At 36.7% G+C, this 24,778-nt stretch overlaps 1 protein-coding gene and 1 non-coding gene across 3 annotated transcripts; both read left to right on the top strand.

Annotated features, from left to right (window-relative positions):
• Positions 1-6,380: 6,380 nt before the first annotated feature.
• LOC116401630 (beta-1,4-mannosyl-glycoprotein 4-beta-N-acetylglucosaminyltransferase-like) lies at positions 6,381-17,164 on the top strand. Of its 2 annotated transcripts, XM_031880125.1 has the most exons (5): positions 6,381-6,594; positions 13,535-13,642; positions 14,325-14,421; positions 14,932-15,092; positions 15,529-17,164. In XM_031880125.1, exon 5 carries the CDS (start codon positions 15,619-15,621, stop codon positions 16,738-16,740), a length of 1,122 nt encoding a protein of 373 aa, XP_031735985.1. In that variant the 5' UTR covers positions 6,381-6,594; positions 13,535-13,642; positions 14,325-14,421; positions 14,932-15,092; positions 15,529-15,618; the 3' UTR covers positions 16,741-17,164. The 2 variants fall into 2 exon arrangements, with proteins under 2 accessions (XP_031735985.1, XP_031735984.1); XM_031880124.1 differs by lacking the exon at positions 14,932-15,092 and having other exon boundaries at positions 6,393-6,594.
• Positions 17,165-17,788: 624 nt separating this feature from the next.
• Positions 17,789-17,862, top strand: TRNAN-GUU. The gene has a single exon. It is a non-coding gene; the product is annotated as a tRNA-Asn (tRNA).
• The last annotated feature ends 6,916 nt before the right edge of the window (positions 17,863-24,778 follow it).

Raw genomic sequence — 24,778 nt, 5'->3', positions numbered from 1 at the left:
AGCTTTATTTCTAACATGAGCTACCTATTATGTGCACATAAAAATCAAGGCAACCATGCGTTGAGACGTTCGAATGGCGATGAGAAGATGGCTGGATGAGTTGAGATGTCTGCATTTGAGTTGATTGCCTGAACAATTGGAATCAAACCTATAAATCTCTAAATGATGTTGATGATGATACGTGTCATCACAGTAGTCTATGCATGAGAATGGTTCAATGTCCTAATAAAAGGAAGAAGTTAATGAGGTGTTTATGTTTTTAGTGCATGATGAGGCATTGTGAAATTAATCTTGCAAAATGAATTTATGCATGTACTTGTATTCCCTAAAGGCTTTCCTAAAATGTCATTCAATAAGTGTTAGACTTACGTTTTAAGTTTTTTCCTTCTCTAGGTAAGCGAAGTAAGGAGGCCGCGCACTACACGACGTCGGCATGCACGTCACAGAAAGCTCGTCGGGGATTCTTTCTGTGACAAACCTCGTGCCAATGATGGCGAAACTTTCTGCGACACACAATTCAGTACGTCGCATACGACTTCCGTGGCATGGCATCTCCGAAGACTTCCCCGACGCAGACGTTGCAAAAGGTTTCCGGTATGTTTGCGTTGGGGAAGGTTTTTTTATTATTTTTTTATTATATTTCGTCTTTTTCTTGTATTATTATTATATTTTTATTATTTTCTATTATTTATTTTACTAAAGCCCGACGTAATAAAATTTGTAGTAAATTGATTAAAATAAAAATATTGTTTATTACAAAATGATACATGATATATGTTTAATACAAAAAAATAATTACGTAAATCAAAACATTACATTAAAAAAAAACATGAAATCTAATGTTGTAGTGCTTTGTAGGTACGGACGTCAAACCTACAAATGACATAAAATTATAGTTAGAATATCACATATGGAAAGTTAAACAAATTAAATATTGAAAAGTGTGCATCCAAGTAATCACGGGCCTCTCTGTGCTCAACTTGTAAATCCGATATTTTTTTGGTCAATTTTATTTTATTTAATATATGTGAAAGGAATGAAAGAAAAATGGAAATTAAGTATATATATAATATAATATTTTATTGGTTTTCATTACGTAAAGTAAAGACAACAGAAAAGAAAGAAGGAAGAGGAAATTCAATCGGTGCATTTTTTTTTATGTTATAAACTCATCCACCGCCAAACTTGTTTCAATTCCTTTCTTCACCATTTCTACACCAAACTTTAGAGAGACTTCAAAGGGAAGAAGGCTAAGAGAGGAAGAAGAAGAAGCTCAAGAAGTATTGGTTGAAGAACCCAAGTAGTTTGCAAGATCAACTTCTTTATAGTTCACTAAGCACATATATGGTTTTTTATTGAATCTGAACTACACAAATAGAATTAAGAGGTGAGATTTAAATTTACTAAAAGCTACTCCATTTTCAAACAAACTTTATGAAGAAAGCTTGAGCAAATTCTGATGTTCATTGGGTGAAATTTTGACAAAGAAAACAAGGCAGGTGATTTTCACGTGAAATCAGGAAGTCTTTGGTTTGTTTGGTATTTCAGGATGTACCGGTGGAGTTATGATCTCTATTTGGCATGGTTGAAAATATTTTTCAATTTACTACAATTTTTCTGAAGAAATCGTGAACCAAAAATGACTAAAAATAAGTTAAATTGCAGGGAGAAGTTAAAGGGGTCATTGTATGCGCGATTGTTAGAGTGGTTCAGTTTCGAGGGAAACCTGAGATTATAAATAGGGAATAAGATTTACATGTCTTGAGGTAAATTTTATAAGACCTCAAAGTGAATATTTGGACGTAAAGAAATCTCATTTTGGTTAAGTAGTGGAAGAGTTATGATCATTTTGGTTAAGTAGTGGAAGAGTTATGATCATGGTTGAAAATTCTGAGAAATGTGTAGAGTAAGGGTTATTATTTTTAAGGATAGACTTCTTTAGCAATATCCTTAGTGATCTATGTCAAGCATAATATTTGAAGATAATAATATTTAGGTTTCTAATACTCAGTTCTGGTTGTTTGACAGGCCAAGAGGAAATAGGTCGGATTTACACATTGAAAAACTAGTCTTAGACTGTGAGTGACCAAAACCAGTTTTGAAAATATTTTTTTTTAAATTTCTCCTAATTATTAAGTATGATTGACTGATCTACACATTTATTTGTAAGCTTTGAAAATCATTTGAATTCCATGATTATTTTCAAGTATGAGTTTCGAGACTAGATTTCTTAATGAAGATTTATGCTAGCACGTGATTAACGAAGGTCTGAAAAGTATTTGAACCATTGTGTTTCAAACAAAGCATGAGTTACCAAGTTTTGTTTTAAGAACTATAGCTTTTCACGAACAATCTAAGTAAGCTTTAGTTTTATCAAAGATAAAGATAGCAGACATGTTTTAATGTTTTCGTATGATTTTTCTGATGTTTCTATTAACTACATGACTGAGGTGTTGAGCTCGAGGCTATATGGTACTGTGTGCACACAGGTTAGATTATGTTGTTGACGTTGAGTGTACTCTGTAACAACGATGCTGTCGTGAGTGTTGGACGGACCCCAACTACGACAAAGACGATGAGAGTGCTAGGCGAGCCCCACTACATCGTAGAGCTTGTAACGTTGTTGTACTGGGTGTGCCCTACACAACGTAGATTTGTCATGTTAGTTAAAGTATTTGATATACTCGATATGCCTTGCTAGATTTCAATGACGTATATATTAAGTATTTGAGGAAGCTATTTTTTACTATTGTAGGTCTATGTTTACAACTCGTATAAATAGATTTATATGTGTAAGATTTCACGTGCTCTTACCTTTAAATATCTAGTTTTAAGCTGAGTCACTCACTAAGCTTTATAGCTTACCCTTCCAAATTGTTTTACCCACTTTCCATGTAGAGATCAAGTTTCTGATGCCTGATAAACTGCCTTAGTCTGTTAAAGCTCCGATATCGATTGCCAGTACGTGGTTAGAGTTGTGTATAGAGTATGTTGTGTTATGATGTATATATCTTAGTTTGATTTAGATACTCTACAGTTTGTGTGAGCTTTAGGAGCTGTGGTTGTATAAACCTTTGTTGGTTATGTTTTGGTTAAGGTGTCTCTAGGCTTACTCGTGAAATCAGTTAATTTTGGGCTACACTTCATATATGTATATGTTTAGTCTAGGATCTATTGTGTTATGTTGATATGTACAATAGTTTATATACTAGATTGGCAAGTTTATCACATTAAAGATTTCAGCAGATCAGAGTTGATAGATACAAATTGAGAAAAGCATTGTCTGTCGGCTTCAGGCCGTCTTTCGATCTAAGCTAGCAGGTAGTTCGGGAGGGGGTGTGACACGACTCATCTCCTCGAGCCTCTTCTTCATCTCTTCCATTTATCGTGCATGGTCTGTCATTTGTTGATCTCACTCCGCCATTTGTCGATCTTGCTCCTCCTTCCTCAAACATTGTTCTTGGAGCATTCGGTTGACATTTTCAAGACTCGCTCTTAGTTCACTAACCTCCGCTATGTGTGTCTGGTAGTCATACATATTGGAGGAAGAAGATGAAGCGAAAGTTCTAGACTTGGGTTTTGGGCCCCAACCAAGATATTTTGAGTAGCCTGATCGTCTACCCAAAAGTACTATCTCGCATATCTCGTCCTGAGTTAGTGGTTCAGAACCCTCTAGGACGGGCTGAGACTAAAGTTTCACCATTTGATTCTACACAATATAGAAGCTTGTAAGTTTGAGAGATGATCAGACTTAAAAATATAGAATTAAAAGTATAACTAAACATAAATTTTGTAAGACTTACAAAGCGTTCTTTATTGTTGGTGAAATGAACTTGCCACTACTACTGGCGTGTGTTTCTCTTAATAACTTGACATGATCCATCAGACGACCGTGTAGTGCAATGAGCTCTGTTTGTCTTTGAAGAAACGATTTTGTGTTGTTTCTGTGGTTATAAGGCTATCGCGCCCTAACAGCCTTACACATATTTGATTGATCCTACATTCCAAAAATGACGGTGATCAAAACGTTATACTTTCAAATGAATGAAATAATGTTAATTGATTGCAACATAAAAGTATATAGATTACCTGAAATTGTCAAGTGATATAGTGGTCACATAGAAAGTACCAATCTTCCACCTGATTGACCAATCTCGGGGGTGGGTTTGCTCGTACTTATTTAGGGTCACTAAATTTATTAAAATGTCGATGGTTACTTGCCATGAATTTCTTCCACACGGTGAGCATACGATGCTCAACAAACCGATTAAGTGTTGGATCATTTAGATCAAACACGAAAAATTGCTACAAAAGAAATAGATTTCAAGTCAGTAAAGGCAACGACGACAAAAGCGGCTGTAACGACAACCTTCTCTCTCTTTCCTCTCGATTGTTCTTCTTCTTCCATGAGTTTGTGAATAGGTTATGAGTAAAAATAGGCAACATTTTCCCTGACGTAATCGAAAACGTTGCGGAATGTCCCTTTCCAACGTTGGACGCCGTAGAAAGTTAAAATAAAGATTATTTAAATTTACTTTCCGCAATGACGTTTCCAACCACGTCATGGAAAGTTTAAATAATGATTATTTTAAAGTTACTTTTCCCGACATCGTTCTCCACTACGTCGGAGAAAGTTAAAATAATGATTATTTTAAATTTACTTTCTACAACGTCCACAGCTACACGTCGCGAAAAGTAGAACATTGAATTTATTGTTTCAATTTTCTGTGACATCTATCCCCTACACGTCAGACGTCGCGAAAAGTGGAATATTGAATTTATTATTTCAACTTTCTGCGACGCCTACAGCTACACGTCGTGGAAAGTCAAAATAATAATTATTTTAACATTGCTTTCCGTGACGTCGTTCCCCACCACGTCGCGGAAAGTTCAATATTGAATTTATTATTTTCCTTTTCTGCGACGTATGTCAGAGAGACGTCACGGAAAGTCAAAACGTATTAAATTTAATATTGAACTTTTCGCGACTTGTAGTACATGACATCGTTGAAAGTCCCCTTTGAAAAGGGTTTCACCTTTTCGCGACGTCTCTCGAACGCACGTTGTGGAAAGGTGAAATAACAAATTAAATATTAGACTTTCTGCGACGTTATGTTCTCGTACATCACAGAAAGCTCCCTACCACGACGTGTGGTTGTGCACATCGCCAAAAGTTGATTAACGCCGATGTTGCTTTTGGCGACGTTATTTCAGACGTCGCGTTTAGTACGTTTTCTTGTAGTGGTGTAAGAAGGTGAGGATTTGCGTTTGGACCATGCGATAAGAGTTGTATAAGACATTGGACTAAAAAGTTTAGAAGGCTTAAGTTGAAAAGCATTGCTTTGTAAATGTAATAAGTTTGTTAAGGAATGAATAAAGTTGTTAATTTTCCTCCGATTTTTCTAAGTATTGCATTCTTATATTGTATGAAAAGTTTTTAAGAGAGAACTTAAGTCTTAGGGGATAGACATTATGTAAAGCACGCCCTTTTAAAAAGGTTAAATATAAGTTTAAGGCTGGGTGTTCTAGTGTCTCGTTAGAGGTGTTGGAGCTGTCTAAGTAACGTGCACTCATAATGCGAGTGAGGGACATGTTCCAGGTTGGGGCATGATAGTTAAGTTTGAAATCTCACAAATACATCGAAATAGGGGAAAAATCTTAAATATCGAAGTTAGAGATAGTACCTTAGCCCATCATCAACATATCCAACACCACTTGTTTGATTACATAAAGAAGATGAAGATAACTCTAAAATCTAATGTTTTGTATATGGATCAAGAGCGAAAAATGAAGAAAACTAATGGTCATATGCTCAAAATGGCCACCTAGATAAAAAGTTATAACCTAAAAACCAAAATTGTGCGTTTATAGCAACATGTGGTTTCACAGTCATGCTTGTCTAGGGAATGTTGTCCGTGGTCACATGGTCGTTCCGACACCTCACATTGGCTTTTTATTTTTTCGAATATTTTTATTATGTCATCTCTCATTGGCATATGCGAGCATGCCAATTCCCTTTTTGTTCAAAATGTACTATGTGAGGGTAAAGTTTATCATCACACCTTCATACCCACAAGTTATAAGATCTAAAGTTGTTGTCTCTTATTGCTTATAGCCTTATAACATCATCTCTTTTCTCAAACATGCCTTCAAACGTTTGCGAAAAGGCCAACAAACAAAAATATAAACACAACGACACAAACGAAAACTTAAAGCAACCCACTTTGTTTAACACTCCTAGTAACCCATAAGTTAATGATTATATTAGACCTTTTTATACTAAAATAGAAGACATTGATATACATATATTAGCCTTACACATTTGTTGAGGCTACAATGTCCGACTTCGTCTGACATTGTACCTGGCCTTATTTCTAAAACTTCGCTACATTTTCGTGTGTATCACAGACACTAATTTTATATTTTCCGTTTTTGACTTTTTGTCTCTAATCAGCCTAAGCTTCTTTTCCTCATCACACACGTACTCTCTCTCTCTCTTTAATCCACGATCTAGAAAAACAGCCTCGCCTCCCGTCGTCTCCCACCGACCAGCGCTAGAGTTTCCGGCCATCGATTTCCGTCGGCTGCTGCTTGGTACTTTTTCATCTCCATATTTTTCCCGTTTTCTCTCTCCACAGCACCCTTTTTCTGCGGTCTTTGGATATTATAAATTTTTTGTTGGATATTAGGAAATTGTTTTCTCAATTATTTTGTTTTTCTTCCTTTTATTTTGTTTTTCTTTCCTTCCCGTTGATTTCAAGACAAGGCTTGACGATTTTCTTGCCCACCAACGCAAACCCAGATAATTTGATTCTAAGTTGTGTCTGTCTTTTACGTCTTTTTTATTCGCCAAGGAAAGAAGGGATCATTTCGCTTAATCTCTGAAATGGGGTTGTGATTTTCGTATCTTTTTTGCCTGTTCGGTTTGTGAATCATCGATGTTTTTCTTTATGTTTGCTGGTTTGAGTGGAAATATTGCCTTCATTATAACGTTGGTTGCTGTGATGATTGACCATTTAAATGGAATGTCATTGGACCTGATCTGGGTTGTGCTCTGTTTTCAATTAAAGATTAATGTATTGGAATTGGAAGGTATTGGGTATGTCTTCATTATTATGAGTTGATTTTGTCAGCTTCTTTCTTGTTTCTTCTCAAACTCTTTAAGTTTGTCTGAGAAGTAGTGAGATTTTTGGCCCTTGTGCGAACCTGTCTGTTTGCAGCATCAACTGTTCCTTTTTGTTTTCCGTTCTCCATTTTTTAGTTGCTTGTTCTTTCTGATCTCCCGTCGGTATTTCTATACTTGTTCGATTAGGTTGCTTGTTGAAATTCATCTTAGTGATCTTATTCTAGTGATTGGTTTTGTTCTTGATAATGGCGCATTCTTGATGTTTTTTATTGATGAATGTGATGCGATGGAGCTAGTCTGAAGATCTCGGTGTTGGTTTTTGAAACTAGCTCAAATGTGATATCTACGCTTTGTAAGGCTTTGGAATGACACTATTGTAGAGCCACCACACAATGTTCATGGGGACACATATTAGGCTCCAATGTAAATCCTATTAAGGTTACTACTATTGTGATGTAATTCAAAGTTGGATTTGGATCCTTTCTTTTATTCAAGAATTCAATCTACCATTCTCAATAGGAGAATGGTTATTTATAGATGTGAATGATAGTTACAGCTAATTGTTTGAGTGTAACTAATCAGTTATTGCAACGGATTAGTTTGAAGAAAACAGAAAAAACAGCTAATAACAGAAAGGACAGTTAATAACAGAAAAAACAGCTAATAACAGAAAATAACAGAAAACAGCTAATAACAGGAAAACAGCTAACATCTAATTGTGCTGTTTATTATGACTGTGTAATTGCATCATTCCATCCTCCCTGAGATTGTACTCGACCACGAGTACACTAGTCGGCAAGCTGGAAGTCGTCTGGAGCATAATAGGGCTTCAAGTCTGCGATGTTGAATACTGAATGGATATGCATATCCGGGGGAAGTTCGACCTTAAAAGCATTATCTCCATATTTTTCTATAATGCGAAATGGGCCGATTTGTTTATCCTTCAACTTGTTATACGTTCCAGCGGGGAATCTGTTCTTCCTTAGGTGTACCATTACTAAATCCCCTTTGGAGAAAACAGCTTGTCTCCTCTTTTTGTCTGCTGCTTTCTTATAAGAATCAGTGGATTGGATGAGGTGGTCATGAACTTCCTTATGTAGTTTTTCAATATTCTCTGCCATGGTTTCTGCTTCTTTATGACTTTCTACAGTAATAGGGAGTGATGCGAGGTCAAATGTTAACCTAGGTCGTTTAGTGTATACGACTTGAAAGGGACATTTGTCAGTCGACCGGTTCTTCATGTTATTGAAGGCAAATTCTGCTTGTGCGAGGGACAAATCCCATTGTTTAGGTTTAGAGCCACTGAGACAGCGTATCAAATTGCCTAGTGTTCTATTGGTTACTTCAGTCTGTCCGTCGGTCTGGGGGTGAGCTGTGGTGCTATATTTCAGTGTTGTATCAAACTTTTTCCACAGGGTCTTCCAAAAATGGCTTAGGAATTTGACATCCCTATCAGAGACTATGGTTTTAGGTATTCCATGTAATCGGATGACTTCCTTGAAGAACAGGTTAGCTATATATATAGCATCATTCGTTTTCTTGCAAGCAATGAAGTGAGCCATCTTGCTAAATCGGTCAACAACCACCATGACTGAATCATGGTTTCTTTGAGTCTTAGGAAGCCCGAGTACAAAGTCAATTGAGAGATCTTCCCAGATTGACTGTGGAATCGGTAGTGGGGTGTATAACCCTGCATTAGTTCGAGAGCCCTTGGCCCGTTGGCAAATGGAACACCTCTTCACAAAGTTATTGGAGTCTTTCCTTAACTGTGGCCAGTAGTACCGTATAGAGACTGTTTCAAAGATCTTATCTTGCCCAAAATGTCCAGCTAACCCGTTAGAGTGAGCTTCTTTTATTAAGGCTTCCCGTAGGGAAGTGTGTGGTATGCATAACTGGTCTCCCTTGAAGAGAAACCCCTCTAGGATGTGATAACCTTCAGCTCTTAGGTAATTGGAGCATTTATGCCAGATGTCTGCGAAGTCAGTATCCCTTTCGTATAGTTCTGGCAGGTGTTTGAAAGCAATTATTTCTGAGGAGAGGAGTGTAAGCAGGGAGCCTTTTCTGCTCAGTGCATCAGCCACCTTATTCTCTTTTCCAGCTTGGTGTTTGATAACAAAATTGAACCTCTGTAAGTAGGAGATCCAACGGACGTGCATTCGACTGATATTTTTCTGAGACTGGAGATATTTCAGGGAGAAATGATCGGTTAAGAGAACAAATTCTTTGGAGAGCAAGTAATGTTCCCACTGTTTGAGAGCTCGAACTAAGGCATATAGTTCTTGCTCGTACGTGCTCCATGTTTGTCGTGTCGGGCTCAACTTCTCACTGAGGTATTCAATTGGGTGACCTCGTTGGGATAGGACTGCCCTAATCCCCGTGCCACAGGTGTCGACTGCTACTTCAAAAGGGGAAGAGAAATCTGGTAATTGTAGAACAGGGCTAGAAGCTAACCTTTTTTTTATTTCTTCGAAGCTCTCCTGTTGGGATGGGGTCCACTTAAAGTTTCCCTTCTTCAAGCAGTCGGTCAGTGGTGCACAGATGGAGCTGAAGTTTCTTATAAATTTTCTGTAGAAAGAAGCCAGCCCTAGGAAGGCATGTACTTCTTTGACAGTGGTTGGAACCAACCAATTCTGTATTGCTTCAACCTTTCTTGGCTCCATGCTTATCTTTCCTTTCTTGATTATAAAACCAAGAAATGTAATTTCAGCCTTCAAAAATTCACACCTCTTTTGATTGATGTAGAGCTCCTTTTCTGTCAATACTTGAAACAACTTTTTAAGGTGGAGCAAGTGTTCGTCGTTCCCACTACTGTACACCAATATATCATCAAAATAAACCACAATGAACTTGTTGAGGAAAGGGTGCAGTACCTGATTCATTAACCTCATGAAGGTACTGGGAGCATTGGATAGCCCGAAGGGCATGACCATCCATTCGAACAGCCCTTCATTTGTCTTGAAGGCAGTCTTCCATTCATCACCTGGTCGGATACGTATTTGATGATATCCGCTTCTTGGGTCAATCTTCGAAAAGATGGTGGCCTTGCCGAGTTGATCCAAGAGGTCTCCAACTCTTGGGATAGGGAATCTGTACTTCACTGTGATTCGGTTAATGGCTCTGCTATCTACACACATCCTCCAACTTCCATCCTTTTTTGGGGTGAGGAGAGCTGGGACAGTACAAGGGCTGAGGCTTGGCTTAATATGCCCTTTCTTAAGTAGATCTTCAATATGTTCATGGAGTGCTGCATACTCTTGAGGGGTCATCCTGTAATGAGCTAGGTTTGGCAATGATGCCCCGGGAATTAGATCTATATGGTGCTGGATGTCACGAAGCGGTGGCAGTCCGTCAGGTTCCTTCTTGAGGTGTGGGAATTCCTCAAAAAGTTGTTGTAATTGTGGTTCCAACTCCCCAGCCTGTTCTCCATTAGTGCTGCCTGTCACCACAAGGGCTAAAATATCCTGCTTTCTTTCTTTCAGTAGGGTTTTGCCACTGACTGTTGTGAATAGTTGACCCCTTGTCTTACTGTTCTCCTCATTTTTTTTGGTCAAAGGCAGCAGGGCTACCTTTTTACCCATCCAGTGAAATTCGTATGTGTTTTCTCTCCCCTTATGCAAGGTTTGATTGTCGTGCTGCCAAGGTCTGCCTAGGAGGACATGGCATACATCCATGTCGATTACATCGCATATGATCTGGTCCTTGTAGCTACTTCCGATAGAAAGGGGAACCGTACATATCTCATTAACTGTGGACTCATTCCCTTTCTTTACCCATCCTATCTTGTAGGGGTTTGGATGTGGCTCAACCTTTAAGTTCAGGTTGGAGACTATTTTCTTTGCTATGAAGTTTTCATTGCTACCTCCATCAATAATGACGTCGCATACCTTCCCATTAATAGTGCACCTTGTTTTGAAAAGACTGTGGCGTTGTGGATTCTTCTCTTCCTTGGGAGCAATGAGTACTTTATGGATAACACAGGAGATTTTGTCTCCCTCATCTACCTCAATTTCTTCCGTTTCCTCTCTTGGTTCTGACTCATCTTCGCCAGGCAAGTTGCCTTCTTCCTCAGCTAAGGCAATTGTTTTTCTTTGAGGGCAAGAATTAGATAGGTGGCCTGGTTGTCCACACCGAAAGCATTTACCCAATGATGGGCGAGTGTAATTATTTTGGTTCTTGCTTTTATTGATTATCTCTGCCTTCTTTTCGTTCGTTGCAGTCTGGGAGTCAGCCTCTTTTCCTTTTCCATGAATTGGTGCCATCGGCTGGTCATTTGTCTTGCTCGTATAGCTTGTCTTCTTGGTTGGTGTTGGCTCCCATGTTGTTCTTCGATTCATGGTTTTGGCCTTGAGAGCTATCATTTCTTCTACTGTTTCTGCCAATGAAATTGCTTCAGATAAGAAACGGAGAGGCTGTAACTTTACTTTTTCTTTAATATCAAAGCGCAGACCCCCCACAAATCTGGCTATTTGGTGCTGCTCATTCTCACTTAGGTTCGTTCTGGCACTTAATCGGTGGAACTCTTCTATGTATTCGGTGACTGTCCTGGTGCCTTGACGACAATTCTGATACTGGTTGTATAAGGTCTGCTCATAATTCGGAGGCAGGAATCGTCCTTTTAATAGTTTCTTCATCTTTTCCCATGAGCGTACGGGTCGTTTGTTGCATCTTTGTCTGTTGACTTCCAGTTGCTCCCACCATGCTGATGCGCCCCCTTTGAGTTTCAAGGCCACGAGGCGTACCTTTTTCTGTTCAGGGGTGTCCATGTAACTGAAAAAATTCTCAGTACTTTTTAGCCAATCCAAAAAAGATTCGATATCTCTCTTGCCACTGTATGAAGGTAAGTCAACCTTCATCTTGAAGTCATGATGAGTCTCTCCCCGCGTGCCGAACCTCCTACCGTGCTGCCCTCTCTATGTTTCGTCTAAGACGTTCCAGGGGTTGTTCTGGTCGTCGCTGCTCGAAGATTCGTCTTCTTGTTCATCATGGTCGTCGGCGTAGAATTGTGGTGGTGGGTTGAAATCAGCCCTTCCTCGGTTAGCGTATCGCGGGTTGTGGAGATTTCTGAAGTTTCCCCGTCCACGCTGTCTTCGTCTGCTGTTGATTTCGCCATCGTCTGCTATTTCTGCTTCGAGCCGGGGCGGTGCCGGTAATTCGTCCATCCTTCTTGCTAGTAGTTCAAAGTTGTCCATGACTCTGTCTATCTTCCGGTGTAAATCTCCCAAGGAGTCTTCGACGGCCAGCAAGCGAACCGTTGATGTCCTTGGTGAGAGGGCGGCGGTGTCCTCCGTCTCTTCTTGCGCACGGTCGTCCCCCGTGGCTGGGTTGTTTCCTCTCCGGCCAGCCATCCGTCCAAGAATCGGGGCTGCTCTGATACCACTTTGATGTAATTCAAAGTTGGATTTGGATCCTTTCTTTTATTCAAGAATTCAATCTACCATTCTCAATAGGAGAATGGTTATTTATAGATGTGAATGATAGTTACAGCTAATTGTTTGAGTGTAACTAATCAGTTATTGTAACTGATTAGTTTGAAGAAAACAGAAAAAAAACAGCTAATAACAGAAAGGACAGTTAATAACAGAAAATAACAGAAAACAGCTAATAACAGGAAAACAGCTAATATCTAATTGTGCTGTTTATTATGACTGTAATTGCATCATATTGTAAAGTAGTTTTTGTGATCTCATGCAGTCTTGACCCTTCTTCTGGAGTAGTTTACGTGAAGGAGATTGGAAATCCTTGAAACCAGTCTTAGAATGTCCTTTTAGATCTGTTGGTTTCTTCGATATAATAACTTAGAAGTAAATTTACTTGTCTAATATTTTGGAAGTTCTTCTCAATGCTTGCGGAAAAGTTAGAGTTCTAAGACAGTCAATAGCTTTTACTACTCTTGTTGTTTGTCAACGATTTTCATGAATGTTTATCCTGAGTTAAAGAGTCAATCATTAGATTGTTACCTTGATCTAACGAGGAAGGAATCTATAGATGTCTCTCATCGTTGCAGTTGATATTTCATATGTTATATTCTATTCAATGTTTTCATGCCTTCTTCTCCATGCTAGTTTCACAGTTTCCTTCTGCTTAAGCATTTGGTTGTTTATTATTAATTCTATGATAGGAATGAAATATTAAATTGCCTACATAATGTCCAGTTGATTATTGTCTATATATAGAAAATACTACACAACAAAGTATGATTGAAGAAGTCAGTTGATTGATCTACATGTTAGCACTTTTTTCGTGGAAGATCATAATTCATTCCATGTTTTTTACTGGAGTTAAAAGCTGCACCCTCCCCCATTCTTTGGGCCAAACACCCCTAAAAGTGCACCCATGTTGTTGTTATGTTTGGTTTGAATCTATTGGCTGTATTTGCCAAGCATTTGAACATTAAAATTAAATTTACAGGTGAGGCATGCCCAGGTACTTTATAATGTGGCAGGGTACAAGGACGCAACTGAATATCAATCTTTTGATTGTTTTGATGCTTAACTTACCTATTTAGGATGGATACAGGTAAGAGTTTTTTTTCTTCTTCTTCTTATTATTATTTTACTGAGAATTGAAATGGGTTGGCAATCTACAGAAACATGTATTATTATGTGGGCTTTTAGAGAATTAAGTTAGTCATTACATCCCCTTGTTCAGGTATCTTAAAAACAAATATATCTTTTGAGAAATAGGTTTAGATCTAAGTTATGGGGTTGATGAACCTTTTCTACGTGCAAATTTTCTTTTAGATAAAACTCTTGGAACTCATTTGATGGTTAGGTAAATTTCTATGCATTTGATTAATAACAAGATGCAGAGACTTAAACTTGGTCAATAACAACGATGGGTTTTCAATTCATCCCCTATTCTTAATCTACTTTTGTGGTTGGATGCTAGGACACCTCCTAATAAGAACACACTCAAGAACATAAATAAAACTCAAGAACACTGGAAACTTAAAGAACACACTCAAGAACATATATAGAAATATATTATAATATCATTAGAAACTTAACAAGCTAACCAATAACCTTTTGAGAGGGCTACTCAAATTCTCCAAAGGAAAGTACATAATATTCTTCACACTCTTGCTTCTAACCCATTCACTCTATTTATAATTAAAAGCCCTAATCAACTTACTAACTAATTACTAATATGGCCCTTCTAATTAATATTCTACTACTAAACCTGCTATTTCCATAAATAGGGGTCTTACGTTGGAGCACGGAGGTATTTTTGAGTTATGAGGGAAGTATTTTGAGAGATCAAGAACTTCATGCAGAAGAGTTCCATTAATGGATAAGGTATACTCCCCTCTTTACTTCTTTGGATTGTTCATGTACTTGAGTTTTATGTTATCTTATGAGTAGAAAAGGAAAGAACGGCCATAAACTATATTATTGGTTGCAGCAGAATATTATGAGTAGAAAAGGAAAGAATGGTCATAAACTATAACATTGGTTGCAGCAAATCAAGTTTTATTATTCTTTTACATCACAAGGTTTGGAATATGTACACTAGTCTATATGCTTTTAGGGTATGAAATTTATTTCCTAATGTGCTTTTCCATTTTCTCATATTGGATTCTCAATCCAACATGTATCTTATTTATTTTCTTGCTTTTGTTTTCCTGTACTTGATTTCTGATGTCGTCTATGAGATGTAGAATTATTATGTTGGTCTTAAGTGCTTGTTAATTCTTATTAAGAATGTTCTTCTTATTCTTCTTTATATATATATATATATATATATATATTCTTTTTTTTTTTCCCCACTATTTTCATTCTTCTCTAAAATATTATTTGACATAAAAGTCAGATGAAGTCATTTTCTCATCTGTATAAATTACATGGGGAAAGATTGGACTGAGGCTGAGCTATACTTCAAAAATGAAGAAAAAGGGACCAAGGGTTTAAACTGAACTGAACCGACCAAAACTGGCCAAGAGTGGTTAGGTTAAAAATCTGAAACCGAGGTATATTTGGTGTTAGTTGTTTCATCATGCCTTAAAACCGACAAGTTCAGTTTGATTCATGGTTCTGTCCAAAATCGAATTGTGAACACTCCTAGTTTCTACTACTTTTTTCACATCTGGTATCTGACAAGATTTTTACATAAATATACTGTACTTATCGGGTCTTTTCCATCTTATCTCATTATTTCATTAGTCATTTTCCATTAGTTTTTTTCTTTTTGGTACTAATTTTTTACCCTGGACTTGTCCGTTCCCTAGCTAAGTTTGCTACTGTTTGCTACAATGCTGTCAATTGATGCCCTAATACTACTGAAATGGAAATTGAAAATTAATATTTTTCCCACTTGGCATCTCCATTTATAAATGTTGTACCGCATCTATTTTTGTTTTATATCTCTTTCCGTCTGGTGTATAATACGGTGGTAAATTTTCTCAGGTAACCAACAGTGGTGAGACCATGACTCTATCATCTGTACCCAAAACACTATGTCATTAGCATCCTTCCCATAGTATTCTCCCTTAAGAGATGGCTACAAGATCTCTTCGGGTCAATTCTAGGCGATTACGGCCTAAATATCTTCTTTTTATGCTTCTTATGCTTGTCCCAATCAGTGTTATTACCATTTTCAATTATGGGCAAAAAATTTCTTATTTCTTCCGCCCACTTTGGGACAATCCTCCCCGCCCTTTTGTGCGCCTACCACACTATTATGCAGAAAATGTGTCTATGGAACATCTTTGTCGCCTCCACGGCTGGTCTTTGCGATCTGAACCTCGTCGTGTTTTTGATGCCATCATCTTCAGCAATGAGTTAGATTTGCTTGAAATTCGATGGCAGGAGCTTTATCCATATGTTTGGAAGTTTGTAATCCTGGAGTCACATACCACTTTTACAGGCATACAGAAGCCATTACTATTTAATGCAAATAGAGCTAGATTTGCGTTTGCAGAGAATAAGACTGTTCATGATGTGTTTTCTGGAAAAATTGCACCTCATGGGTTGCATAGAAACCCATTTGACCTCGAATCCCAGCAACGTGTAGCTATGAATGGATTACTTCAGCGTGCAGGGATTTCAAATGGTGATCTTTTGATCATGTCCGATACTGATGAGATACCGAGCCCACATACAGTGAAACTACTGCAATGGTGTGATGACGTGCCTCCTATTGTCCATCTTGAAATGAGGAACTACATGTACTCTTTTGAGTTCCCCGTGGACTACAGCAGTTGGCGAGCCACAATTCACATTTATGGTCCACATACTCACTATAGACATTCACGCCAAAGTGAACTTATATTCTCCGATGCAGGATGGCATTGTAGCTTTTGCTTTAGGAATATTCAAGATTTTGCATTCAAGATGACAGCTTATAGTCATGCAGACCGTGTAAGGCGGCGAGACTTCTTAAACTACTCCAGGATACAAAAGCTCATTTGTCAGGGAGATGATCTCTTCGATATGCTTCCTGAAGAGTACACCTTCCAGGAGTTGATTAAGAAGATGGGATCAATACCGCGCTCTTCGTCGGCTGTTCATCTTCCTGCATACTTAATAGAGAATGCAGACAAGTTTAGATTCCTACTTCCTGGAGGCTGTATAAGAACCTCTGAAGACAACATCCCAGGGTTGAATAGGCAACCGTAGGGTCCTCGATCAGTAATGTGGTCATTTCTAATCTTGTCCAGCTCATTTTCGGGTAAAGTTTAGTTCTGCCAGAGAATGTGAATAGCACTGCAGGCTCTCTACTTTTAGTTTACTCGCATCAGTACTAGATAGGAGTAGACTGATGATTGATAGTTGGTGGATATAGACATTTGTTTTTGCTAATAGGAAAGTGAAAATTGTTAGCAAGAGCGAGTGATGTTATGGCGGATGATCAATTGTTTAGTGTATTGAATTTTGCATTAGAATGCCAGACAGCGATAGATTGTTGTGCTGTAATGGCCTGTACCTCTTGATTGTTTATTAAAAATTGATATTCATTTCATTGTAATGGTATTGAATCCACTTTCACAGGAAATGTTATGAGATCTTCCTAGTGTAAGTTGATGAAGAGATTTGTGTTCAACTTTATGACAAACTTTCGCGTATCATATTCACGATGAATAATATTCTTTTCTGGCTAAGTATTAGACCATTCTCATAGACACGAAGAGGACATGCGTTTTAAAACTTAATATATATGTATATATACAAGATGGCAATTCAATGAATGAATTTATATATTAATATGCTCAAAGATTTATTTTGATGCGTCATTCTTAAATATTGCGATGGGTTAGACATCCTTAACTTGAGAGTAAGTTCTAGCCTTGTAGGCAGTAGAGTGCTCTGTGGTGTAAGGAGAAAGTTCTGTTTGATTTTTAATATTGGGTCTATTATAAGATAAGTCTAACTGTACAAAATTCTTTAGAATGTTACCATTTTAAAAAAAATTAGAAATAGAGAAAGAAACCGTTAATAATTTACAAGTTAAATATTTTTAATAAAATGGGGGAAAAGTCATATTGATATTTAATTATAGCAATGTGATAAAATGGTCACCAACACAGGAAGTAATGAAAACATTTGTGAAAATATCAGTGCCTAAATTCTAAGTTTGATTGATCAAAATTGTAGTATCTCAAATTTGATGGAGCAAATCAGCGAGTAAACAATTAATTTTAATTGTTAGAATCTGTAAGATGCAAAAGCTGGAATAGCTCAGTTGGTTAGAGCGTGTGGCTGTTAATCACAAGGTCGGAGGTTCAAGCCCTCCTTCTAGCGTTATATTTCTATTTTGTTGTGTTTTGTGAGCATGAGCATAACTACTGATGAAGGAAGATAAATTAGACGAATTTAACTCTATTACATTCTCTGTCTTGTTAATTAATTGGTAGTCCTTTTTACAGTTGTTTTAATCTTAAAATGATGCCACCAATTTCACCAAAACTTGTTATTTTTGTACCATTAAATACATCAATTGTAAATTGTAATTAATAATCGGGTTTTTAATTATTTTTTTAAAATTTTTGTATTCTCTGAGGAACAAATCACTATAATTTAGGTAACTTAGGTTTGGACTATCAATTTACTGTATTGTAGAATATCAATTTTCCTCGTTTCTTTGTTTGGAGCTAAGATTGCGTTTTTAACTTAAGAATAAAAAAGCACTGCAGAAGAGGAAGACTTGGCAAGAGAAACCCTAGCTTTTTATATGATTCCACGATTTTTGGAGTACTAAGTATTATTAAAAGCATGGGAAGAAAAACTTTTACCCTACACTCACCCACAACAAAGTATATCTCAAAAATATTAGAAAATAACCCTTATAATTTGAGTTTTATACATAGAAGGAATAAAGAATAAGAGAGTAGAAATGAGCTTGTTAATGGGCTGCCTTAACACCCCTGCAAACCGAGGGCAGTAGCATCAACCACAATGAGTTTCTGTTTGAATTTTTGAAAATTTGTGGCTAACAACGGTTTGGTGAGAACATTTGCAATTTGTTCACTGGAAGATGACAAACTTCTATTTTTCTTTGAAACACCAAGTCACGAACATAGTAAAAATCAATCTCAACATGCTTTGTTTTGGAGTGGAGTACAAAATTAACGCTTAGATGAATTGTACTTGAGTTGTCACACCACAAAATAGGGGGATGATGTAAGATAATATTAAGATCAGTTAAAAGAGAACGAATCCATATAATTCCAGTAGCCGCAAGAGCAAGACATGGATATACTCCGCTTCTGTGCTTGAACGAGAGATTATAGATTATTTATTGAAGCCCCACGAGATTAAGTTACCACCAAGATAGACACAGAAGCCAGTAGTGGATTTTCTGTCATTGAGGTCTAAAGCCCAGTCAGCATCTGCAAAGCCATGTAGATTGAGATGACTCGACTTTTGGAGCCATAAGCCATGAGATAAGACTTCCTTTAGATAACGGAGAATACGTTTCACCATTTACCAATGTAAAATAGTCGGAGAGTGCATAAACTGGCAAACTTTGTTAACACTAAAAGAGATTTTAGGATGAGTAAGAGTGGAATATTGTAAGGCACGCCCATAACGCTTCTATACAAGTAAGAATCATAAAAAAGTTCTCCTTGATGAGGAGATAGTATTAAGCCACTAATCATAGGAGTAGCAATATTAGGCTTGGCTTCAACCATCCTGGTTCAATGTAGCAAATCTAAAATGTATTTAGATTGAGAAAGAAAGATCCCTCATTTTTCTGGATAAGAGACTTCAATACCTAGAAAGTAGTTGAACTTACCAAGATCCTTTAAAGCAAAGCTAGAGTTCAAAGATTTAATTTACTCATCCAAAAAGATAGATGAGCTACCCAGAATAATGATGTCATCAACATATATCAAGACATAACATGTAGTAGAAGTAGTTTTCACAAGTAAAAATGTGTCAGCTTGAGAAGTTCGAAAACCAAGAGAATGCAAATAAGAACTTAACACTTCATATCATGCACGAGAGGCCAATTTTAGGCCATATAGGGCTTTCTTGAGGTGACATACCATTGGTGGAGCGGCAGAGACATGAAATCTAGACGGTTGTTCTATAAAAATATATTCATGTAGGTAACCATGAATATAAGCATTGTTTACATCAAGCTGATGAATGAACCAACCTTTAATGAGAGCAAGAGTCGGGAGAACCCGAATAGTAACTGGTTTGACAACCGAATTGAAGGTTTTCGTGTAGTCAATATCGGGTGTTTGGTGGAAAACTTTGGCTACTAAGCGAGCCTTGTAACGAGCAATCAAACCATCAAAGTTTCTTTTAATTTTGAAAACCCATTTGCACCCAATGATTTTTTTGTCAACCGGTCTAGGGACTAAGGTCCAAGTGTTGTTATTCATCAGAGAAGTATATTCATCTTCCATGGTTTTCGTCCAATGAGGATGTTTAAGAACTTCTTTAACATCACATGGTTCATGTTGTGTATAATCAACTAAATATGCCTTAGGTTTAAAAATGTTACACTTACCTCTAGTCATCATAGTGCATTGATAACATAAGGAGCATCAACAGGTGTAGGAGCCATAGAGGATGAAGTTTCGTAAATTCCCCATAATGGAAGGAGGATCATCATGGTCCTGCAAAATTGCATTAGAACCTGTATCTAAAGGATAGACATTAGTAGAATTTAGGTTCTCAAAATTATTAGCAACTGGAACAGAGTTGTGCAAAACATCATTATGATCCTTAGGGGTAGGTGCAATGATAGAAGAAATAGGTGGAAGGGAGACAGTAGTTGGAGTGAGGGAGTTGGAGTGAGGGAGGAGGATGGGGGCGTGTTCATAGTGGCATAAGGAAAATATGATTAATCAAATAGAACATGAAGAGAAATGTACAGACGACCATTAGGCGATAAGCATTTGTAACCCTTATGGGAGTTACTATAGCCAATAAAGGTGCATGGATTGGATCTAGCTTTTGAGAATTAAAAGGACGTAAATTAGGAAAATACTTGTAACCAAAAACACATAATGAAAAATAGTTGGGTTTGAGGTCAAACAACTTTTCCAAAGGTTGACATGATCAAGAACTAGAGTAGGAAGTTTGTTTATCAGGTAGACAATGGTGGAAAAAGCTTAATTCCAAAAGGTAAGAGGTAAAGAAGTTTGAGATAGTAGAGTGAGACCCATGTTAAATATGTGTCTATGTTTTCTTTCAATTAAGCCATTTTTTTGGGAAGTACAAGGACAAGTTAAACGATATTCAATGTCATGTCATATAAGATAGGTATAAGAGTTTTAAACTCACCATCACCATCAGTTTGTAGTCGTAAAATATGAGTTCCCAACAAATTTTCAACCAAATTTTTAAATTTAAGAAAAGTCGAAGAGACCTTAGATTTGGATTGGAGTCAGTGGAAGATGGAAAAGATGAAGAACTATAGTGAAGAATTTGCAAACCTAAACCATTTGTGGCATAAATTTGACTTACGCCTTAATACTCAAACCTAGTGAAAAGATTGTTGAAATTATTTGTGAGGTAATTTCTAGCGTCAGAGTCAGGATACCAGTTGCTGTCTATATTCAAATTAAGGGATGCAACCATAGTTGTCATAGGAGAAAAACCAGGATGATTAGTAGGTATTGAAGAAAAACTAGGGGAACAACCTGGTTGAGCGGATTCTGTTCGAGGAGGTAGGGTAATGATTGAAACAACAATCAGCAGTATGCCCAAATTTGGTGCAATTTTCGCATTAAGGTTTGTTTCTATTGAATCAGTCACCATGATTAGATCGACCCCTACCACATCCTCGTTGGTTATTGGTATTTGACTAATAAGTGTTCTATTGTTTAATCGGTTGATTAGTGTTCTTTTCCAATCCTTGAGCAACTAAGTTAGTCGATGGCAGAGAACATTCTACACTGATGGTACACTTAATACACAATTTCTTAGTAAGTAATAGTGAAGTAATGTCTTGTATAAAGAGAGAATTAGTACGGGTAGAAATAATGGATATCATAGATTCATATGCTGGTCCTAATCCAGCAAGAATATGTAAAATATAATCATTAGGGAGTTTACTAACTAAAGCCAGAGCATTGACACATTGTTGGATTTTCAAGAAATATTCTTTCAAAGGCATGACTTCTTTCTTTATGTTTTGAAGCTTACTCTTGAATTACATCGCCCAAGACATCGTGCAAAATAAATTTCATGAAGATTGGCCCATATATTCTTTGTGAATTTGCAATGAGCATTTGGTTGAGAATATCCTCACTCATCGAACCGAGTAACCAAGAAGAAATTAATCGATCTTGGTGTTTCCACTTCTTAAATTCTAGGTTTTGGAGTTTGAGCAGTTTGTGATGAAGACACACCAAGGGTGGTTGGGGGAGTTTCGGCGGTGACATTGAGAAACTGAGATTGGGTGTCACACCTCGCCCCGCACAAAACCTTACTCACCATGCAAGATATAGCATGACTTGAGTGTTCTAACGCGTTTAAACGTCAAAACTCTCAGCCTTGAGGTACTTAAGCTTTGCTTAATTGCCCAATGACTTTCCTTCAACTTAACTTATACCTTTACAGGTACTTTTAGTCAATAAAAACACTTTAACGCAGAGAAGTAAACCAAACTAAAACTTGTTAAACTTTTGGCTACGCGTTTTTACAAAAACTTTACGACAATACAAATACACAACTCTTAAACTTAAAGAGGTAAAATGCCCTGGCAACCTCTTCTCACCTAGTAAGCCATTTGACCTTTCCTCTACTTGGCCTTAATGCCTGGAACCTGTAAGGTAAAACTTTAAAACATAAGTCTAAAAGACTCAATGAGGTTTTATGAAAACATTTTCTCGAAATAACTTTTATAAACATCATTTCGCCAAATATATCAAACACATAAAATACATCTTTTTATATAAACATATCATATCGCAGGTCACCTCAATACACATTTCACATAACACACATTAGTCAAGTCATTCATTTCACCAAGAATCCTGAATCATTCTCTACGCAAGGCTCATCATCCCACGTTTAGACTACTGAAATAACATTTTCATCATTAACATCAGATAATAACCTGATTCGTTCTTGTTGCTTAGGTTGCTAAACACAATGCAATCATTTTCTACATTGACCAGCTTTACTCCACCATGTAGTCATTTTTTACATGGATGCCTTTACTTCTTATGTGCACAAAACAATCTGCTCATTTATAGTAAGTAGACTAATGGTTTAAACACCATTTCATAATCATTGAACACAAAACATGCTTTAAAACATAATAAACATGCTTTAAACATAGAATATACTTTACTTAGAAAACTCTTTAAAAATATTCGTATTGAAATCATCTTTTCAAATCAGCAAACACTTTAATAAAGAAGGCTTGAAATCATTTAAATACTTTGAAGAAAACACAACACTTTATGAACTAAAGCCGAAATGCTTTTCTTCTTCCTCTTCTCGCGTAGTCTGGCGACAAAACTTCGATACTTTGCCTTTTCCTCTTCAAACTTCCATAATAACAACATTCAACTTTCTAATCTCATCCTTTATTTATACTAGTCTTAAAATAACTTAGTTGCCCTTCCATAATAAGTTGTCAGCTCCTACTTATTAGTGGTACACATTCCATGCTTAGCTTAAACTTTACATGTGGCCCATTAAGTAAATTTAGGAAATTTCTAAGAAGTTTCCTTGTTTCTTCTCACCAAGTTTCATTTCACGAAGAACTCTAATCGCCTAACATTTCAAAAGTTTTCTCACAGAGTAACCCAACTCTTCTCACGTAATCCACCCTAAACGACTATTCAGGACACTTAGTCGAATTTTACTTCTTGTCTTAACCACTGGTCTTAGCTATGGTCTTATCTACAAGTCTTAACTACGGGTTTTACATGGGGGTTTTACATGGGGGTTCTAAGTGAGGATTAAGGTATTTTTCTAAACCATAACCTTCCAATTCTGTAACAACTTGAAATTTCCACGGAAGAAAGTTGTCACCATTTAGTTTAACGATGGAGATCTTGGTCTCGGAGTTAAACATTTCAGAGATAGGGGAGTAAGCATCGTCGACGTTCCTTGTTCCCACTGTCGACAATTGAGTGCTTGCTTGAGCAAAAAAATGAAGAGACAAAAACGGAGAAGCCGAAATGTGGAGAGAAGGAAAAAAAATTATCCTTGTCGTTTGACAAGGCTCTGATATCAACTTAAGAATAAAAAAGCATTGTAGAAGAGAAAGAATTGACAAGAGAAAACCCTACCATTTTATATATATATGATTCCATCATTTTTGGAGTACATTATTGTAAGTATATATAGAAAGCTCCAGAGGAAAAACTTTTACCCTATCCTCACCTACAACAAAGTATACCTAAAAAATATCATAAAATAACCCTTATAATTTGGGCTTTATACATATAAGGAATAAAGAATAAGAGAGCAAAAATGAACTTGTTAATGGGCTGCCTTAACATTTTTTTCTTTTACTTTTTCAATGGTAAGCTTCTTTTGCATTTCTTCCTTCACGTAAGTGTGGTTTGGATGATTGTTGACTCCATTTCAATCATATATTTCATACAAACTGTCATATATTTTTTATTGTATTTGATAGCACACAAAATGTGTTAAAGTTGTTTCTATATTTTATGTATTTATTTGATTATTTTAATAAGTTTCAAGCGAGGTAAATTGAGCATTATGAAAAAATGGAAATACCTTTGAAAGGAGCGTAAAATCCTTTTTTTTTTTTTTTGTGACAGCATCACAACACGGTCCTAAATTCATAGCTTCGTTTTATAGGTTTTTGATCCAGGTGGCCATTTTGAGCGTATGACCACTTATTTTCCTCTATCCATTTTGAGCGTATGACCACTTATTTTCCTCTAAGGTTTTCTTTCATCTTTTCTCTTGTACAATGCGGCTCTCTATCTTTTCTACCTTCTATTGTGTTTTTTGGAGTATTTTGATAGTATGATTGATATTTCAATGTCTATGGATATTCTTACCATACACATTTTCTTATAAATGTGTGATTTGTTGTCAACAAAAAATAGGAAATTATCTAATTAGGCTTTACGTATTAGAAATTTATTCTAGTGTTAGTTAACTTCTCATCTTATTAAATTGGCTAATTTGATATTTAAGAAAAGTTGGTTAGCTTTTTCTTATCAATTGGACTAGGCATAGGTAAGAAGTTAAAATATCATAATTA

The sequence above is a fragment of the Cucumis sativus genome, chromosome 1 (genome assembly GCF_000004075.3).
Source record: "Cucumis sativus cultivar 9930 chromosome 1, Cucumber_9930_V3, whole genome shotgun sequence".
Taxonomy (NCBI): domain Eukaryota; kingdom Viridiplantae; phylum Streptophyta; class Magnoliopsida; order Cucurbitales; family Cucurbitaceae; genus Cucumis; species Cucumis sativus.
This window is presented reverse-complemented; position numbering and strand designations above follow the sequence as displayed.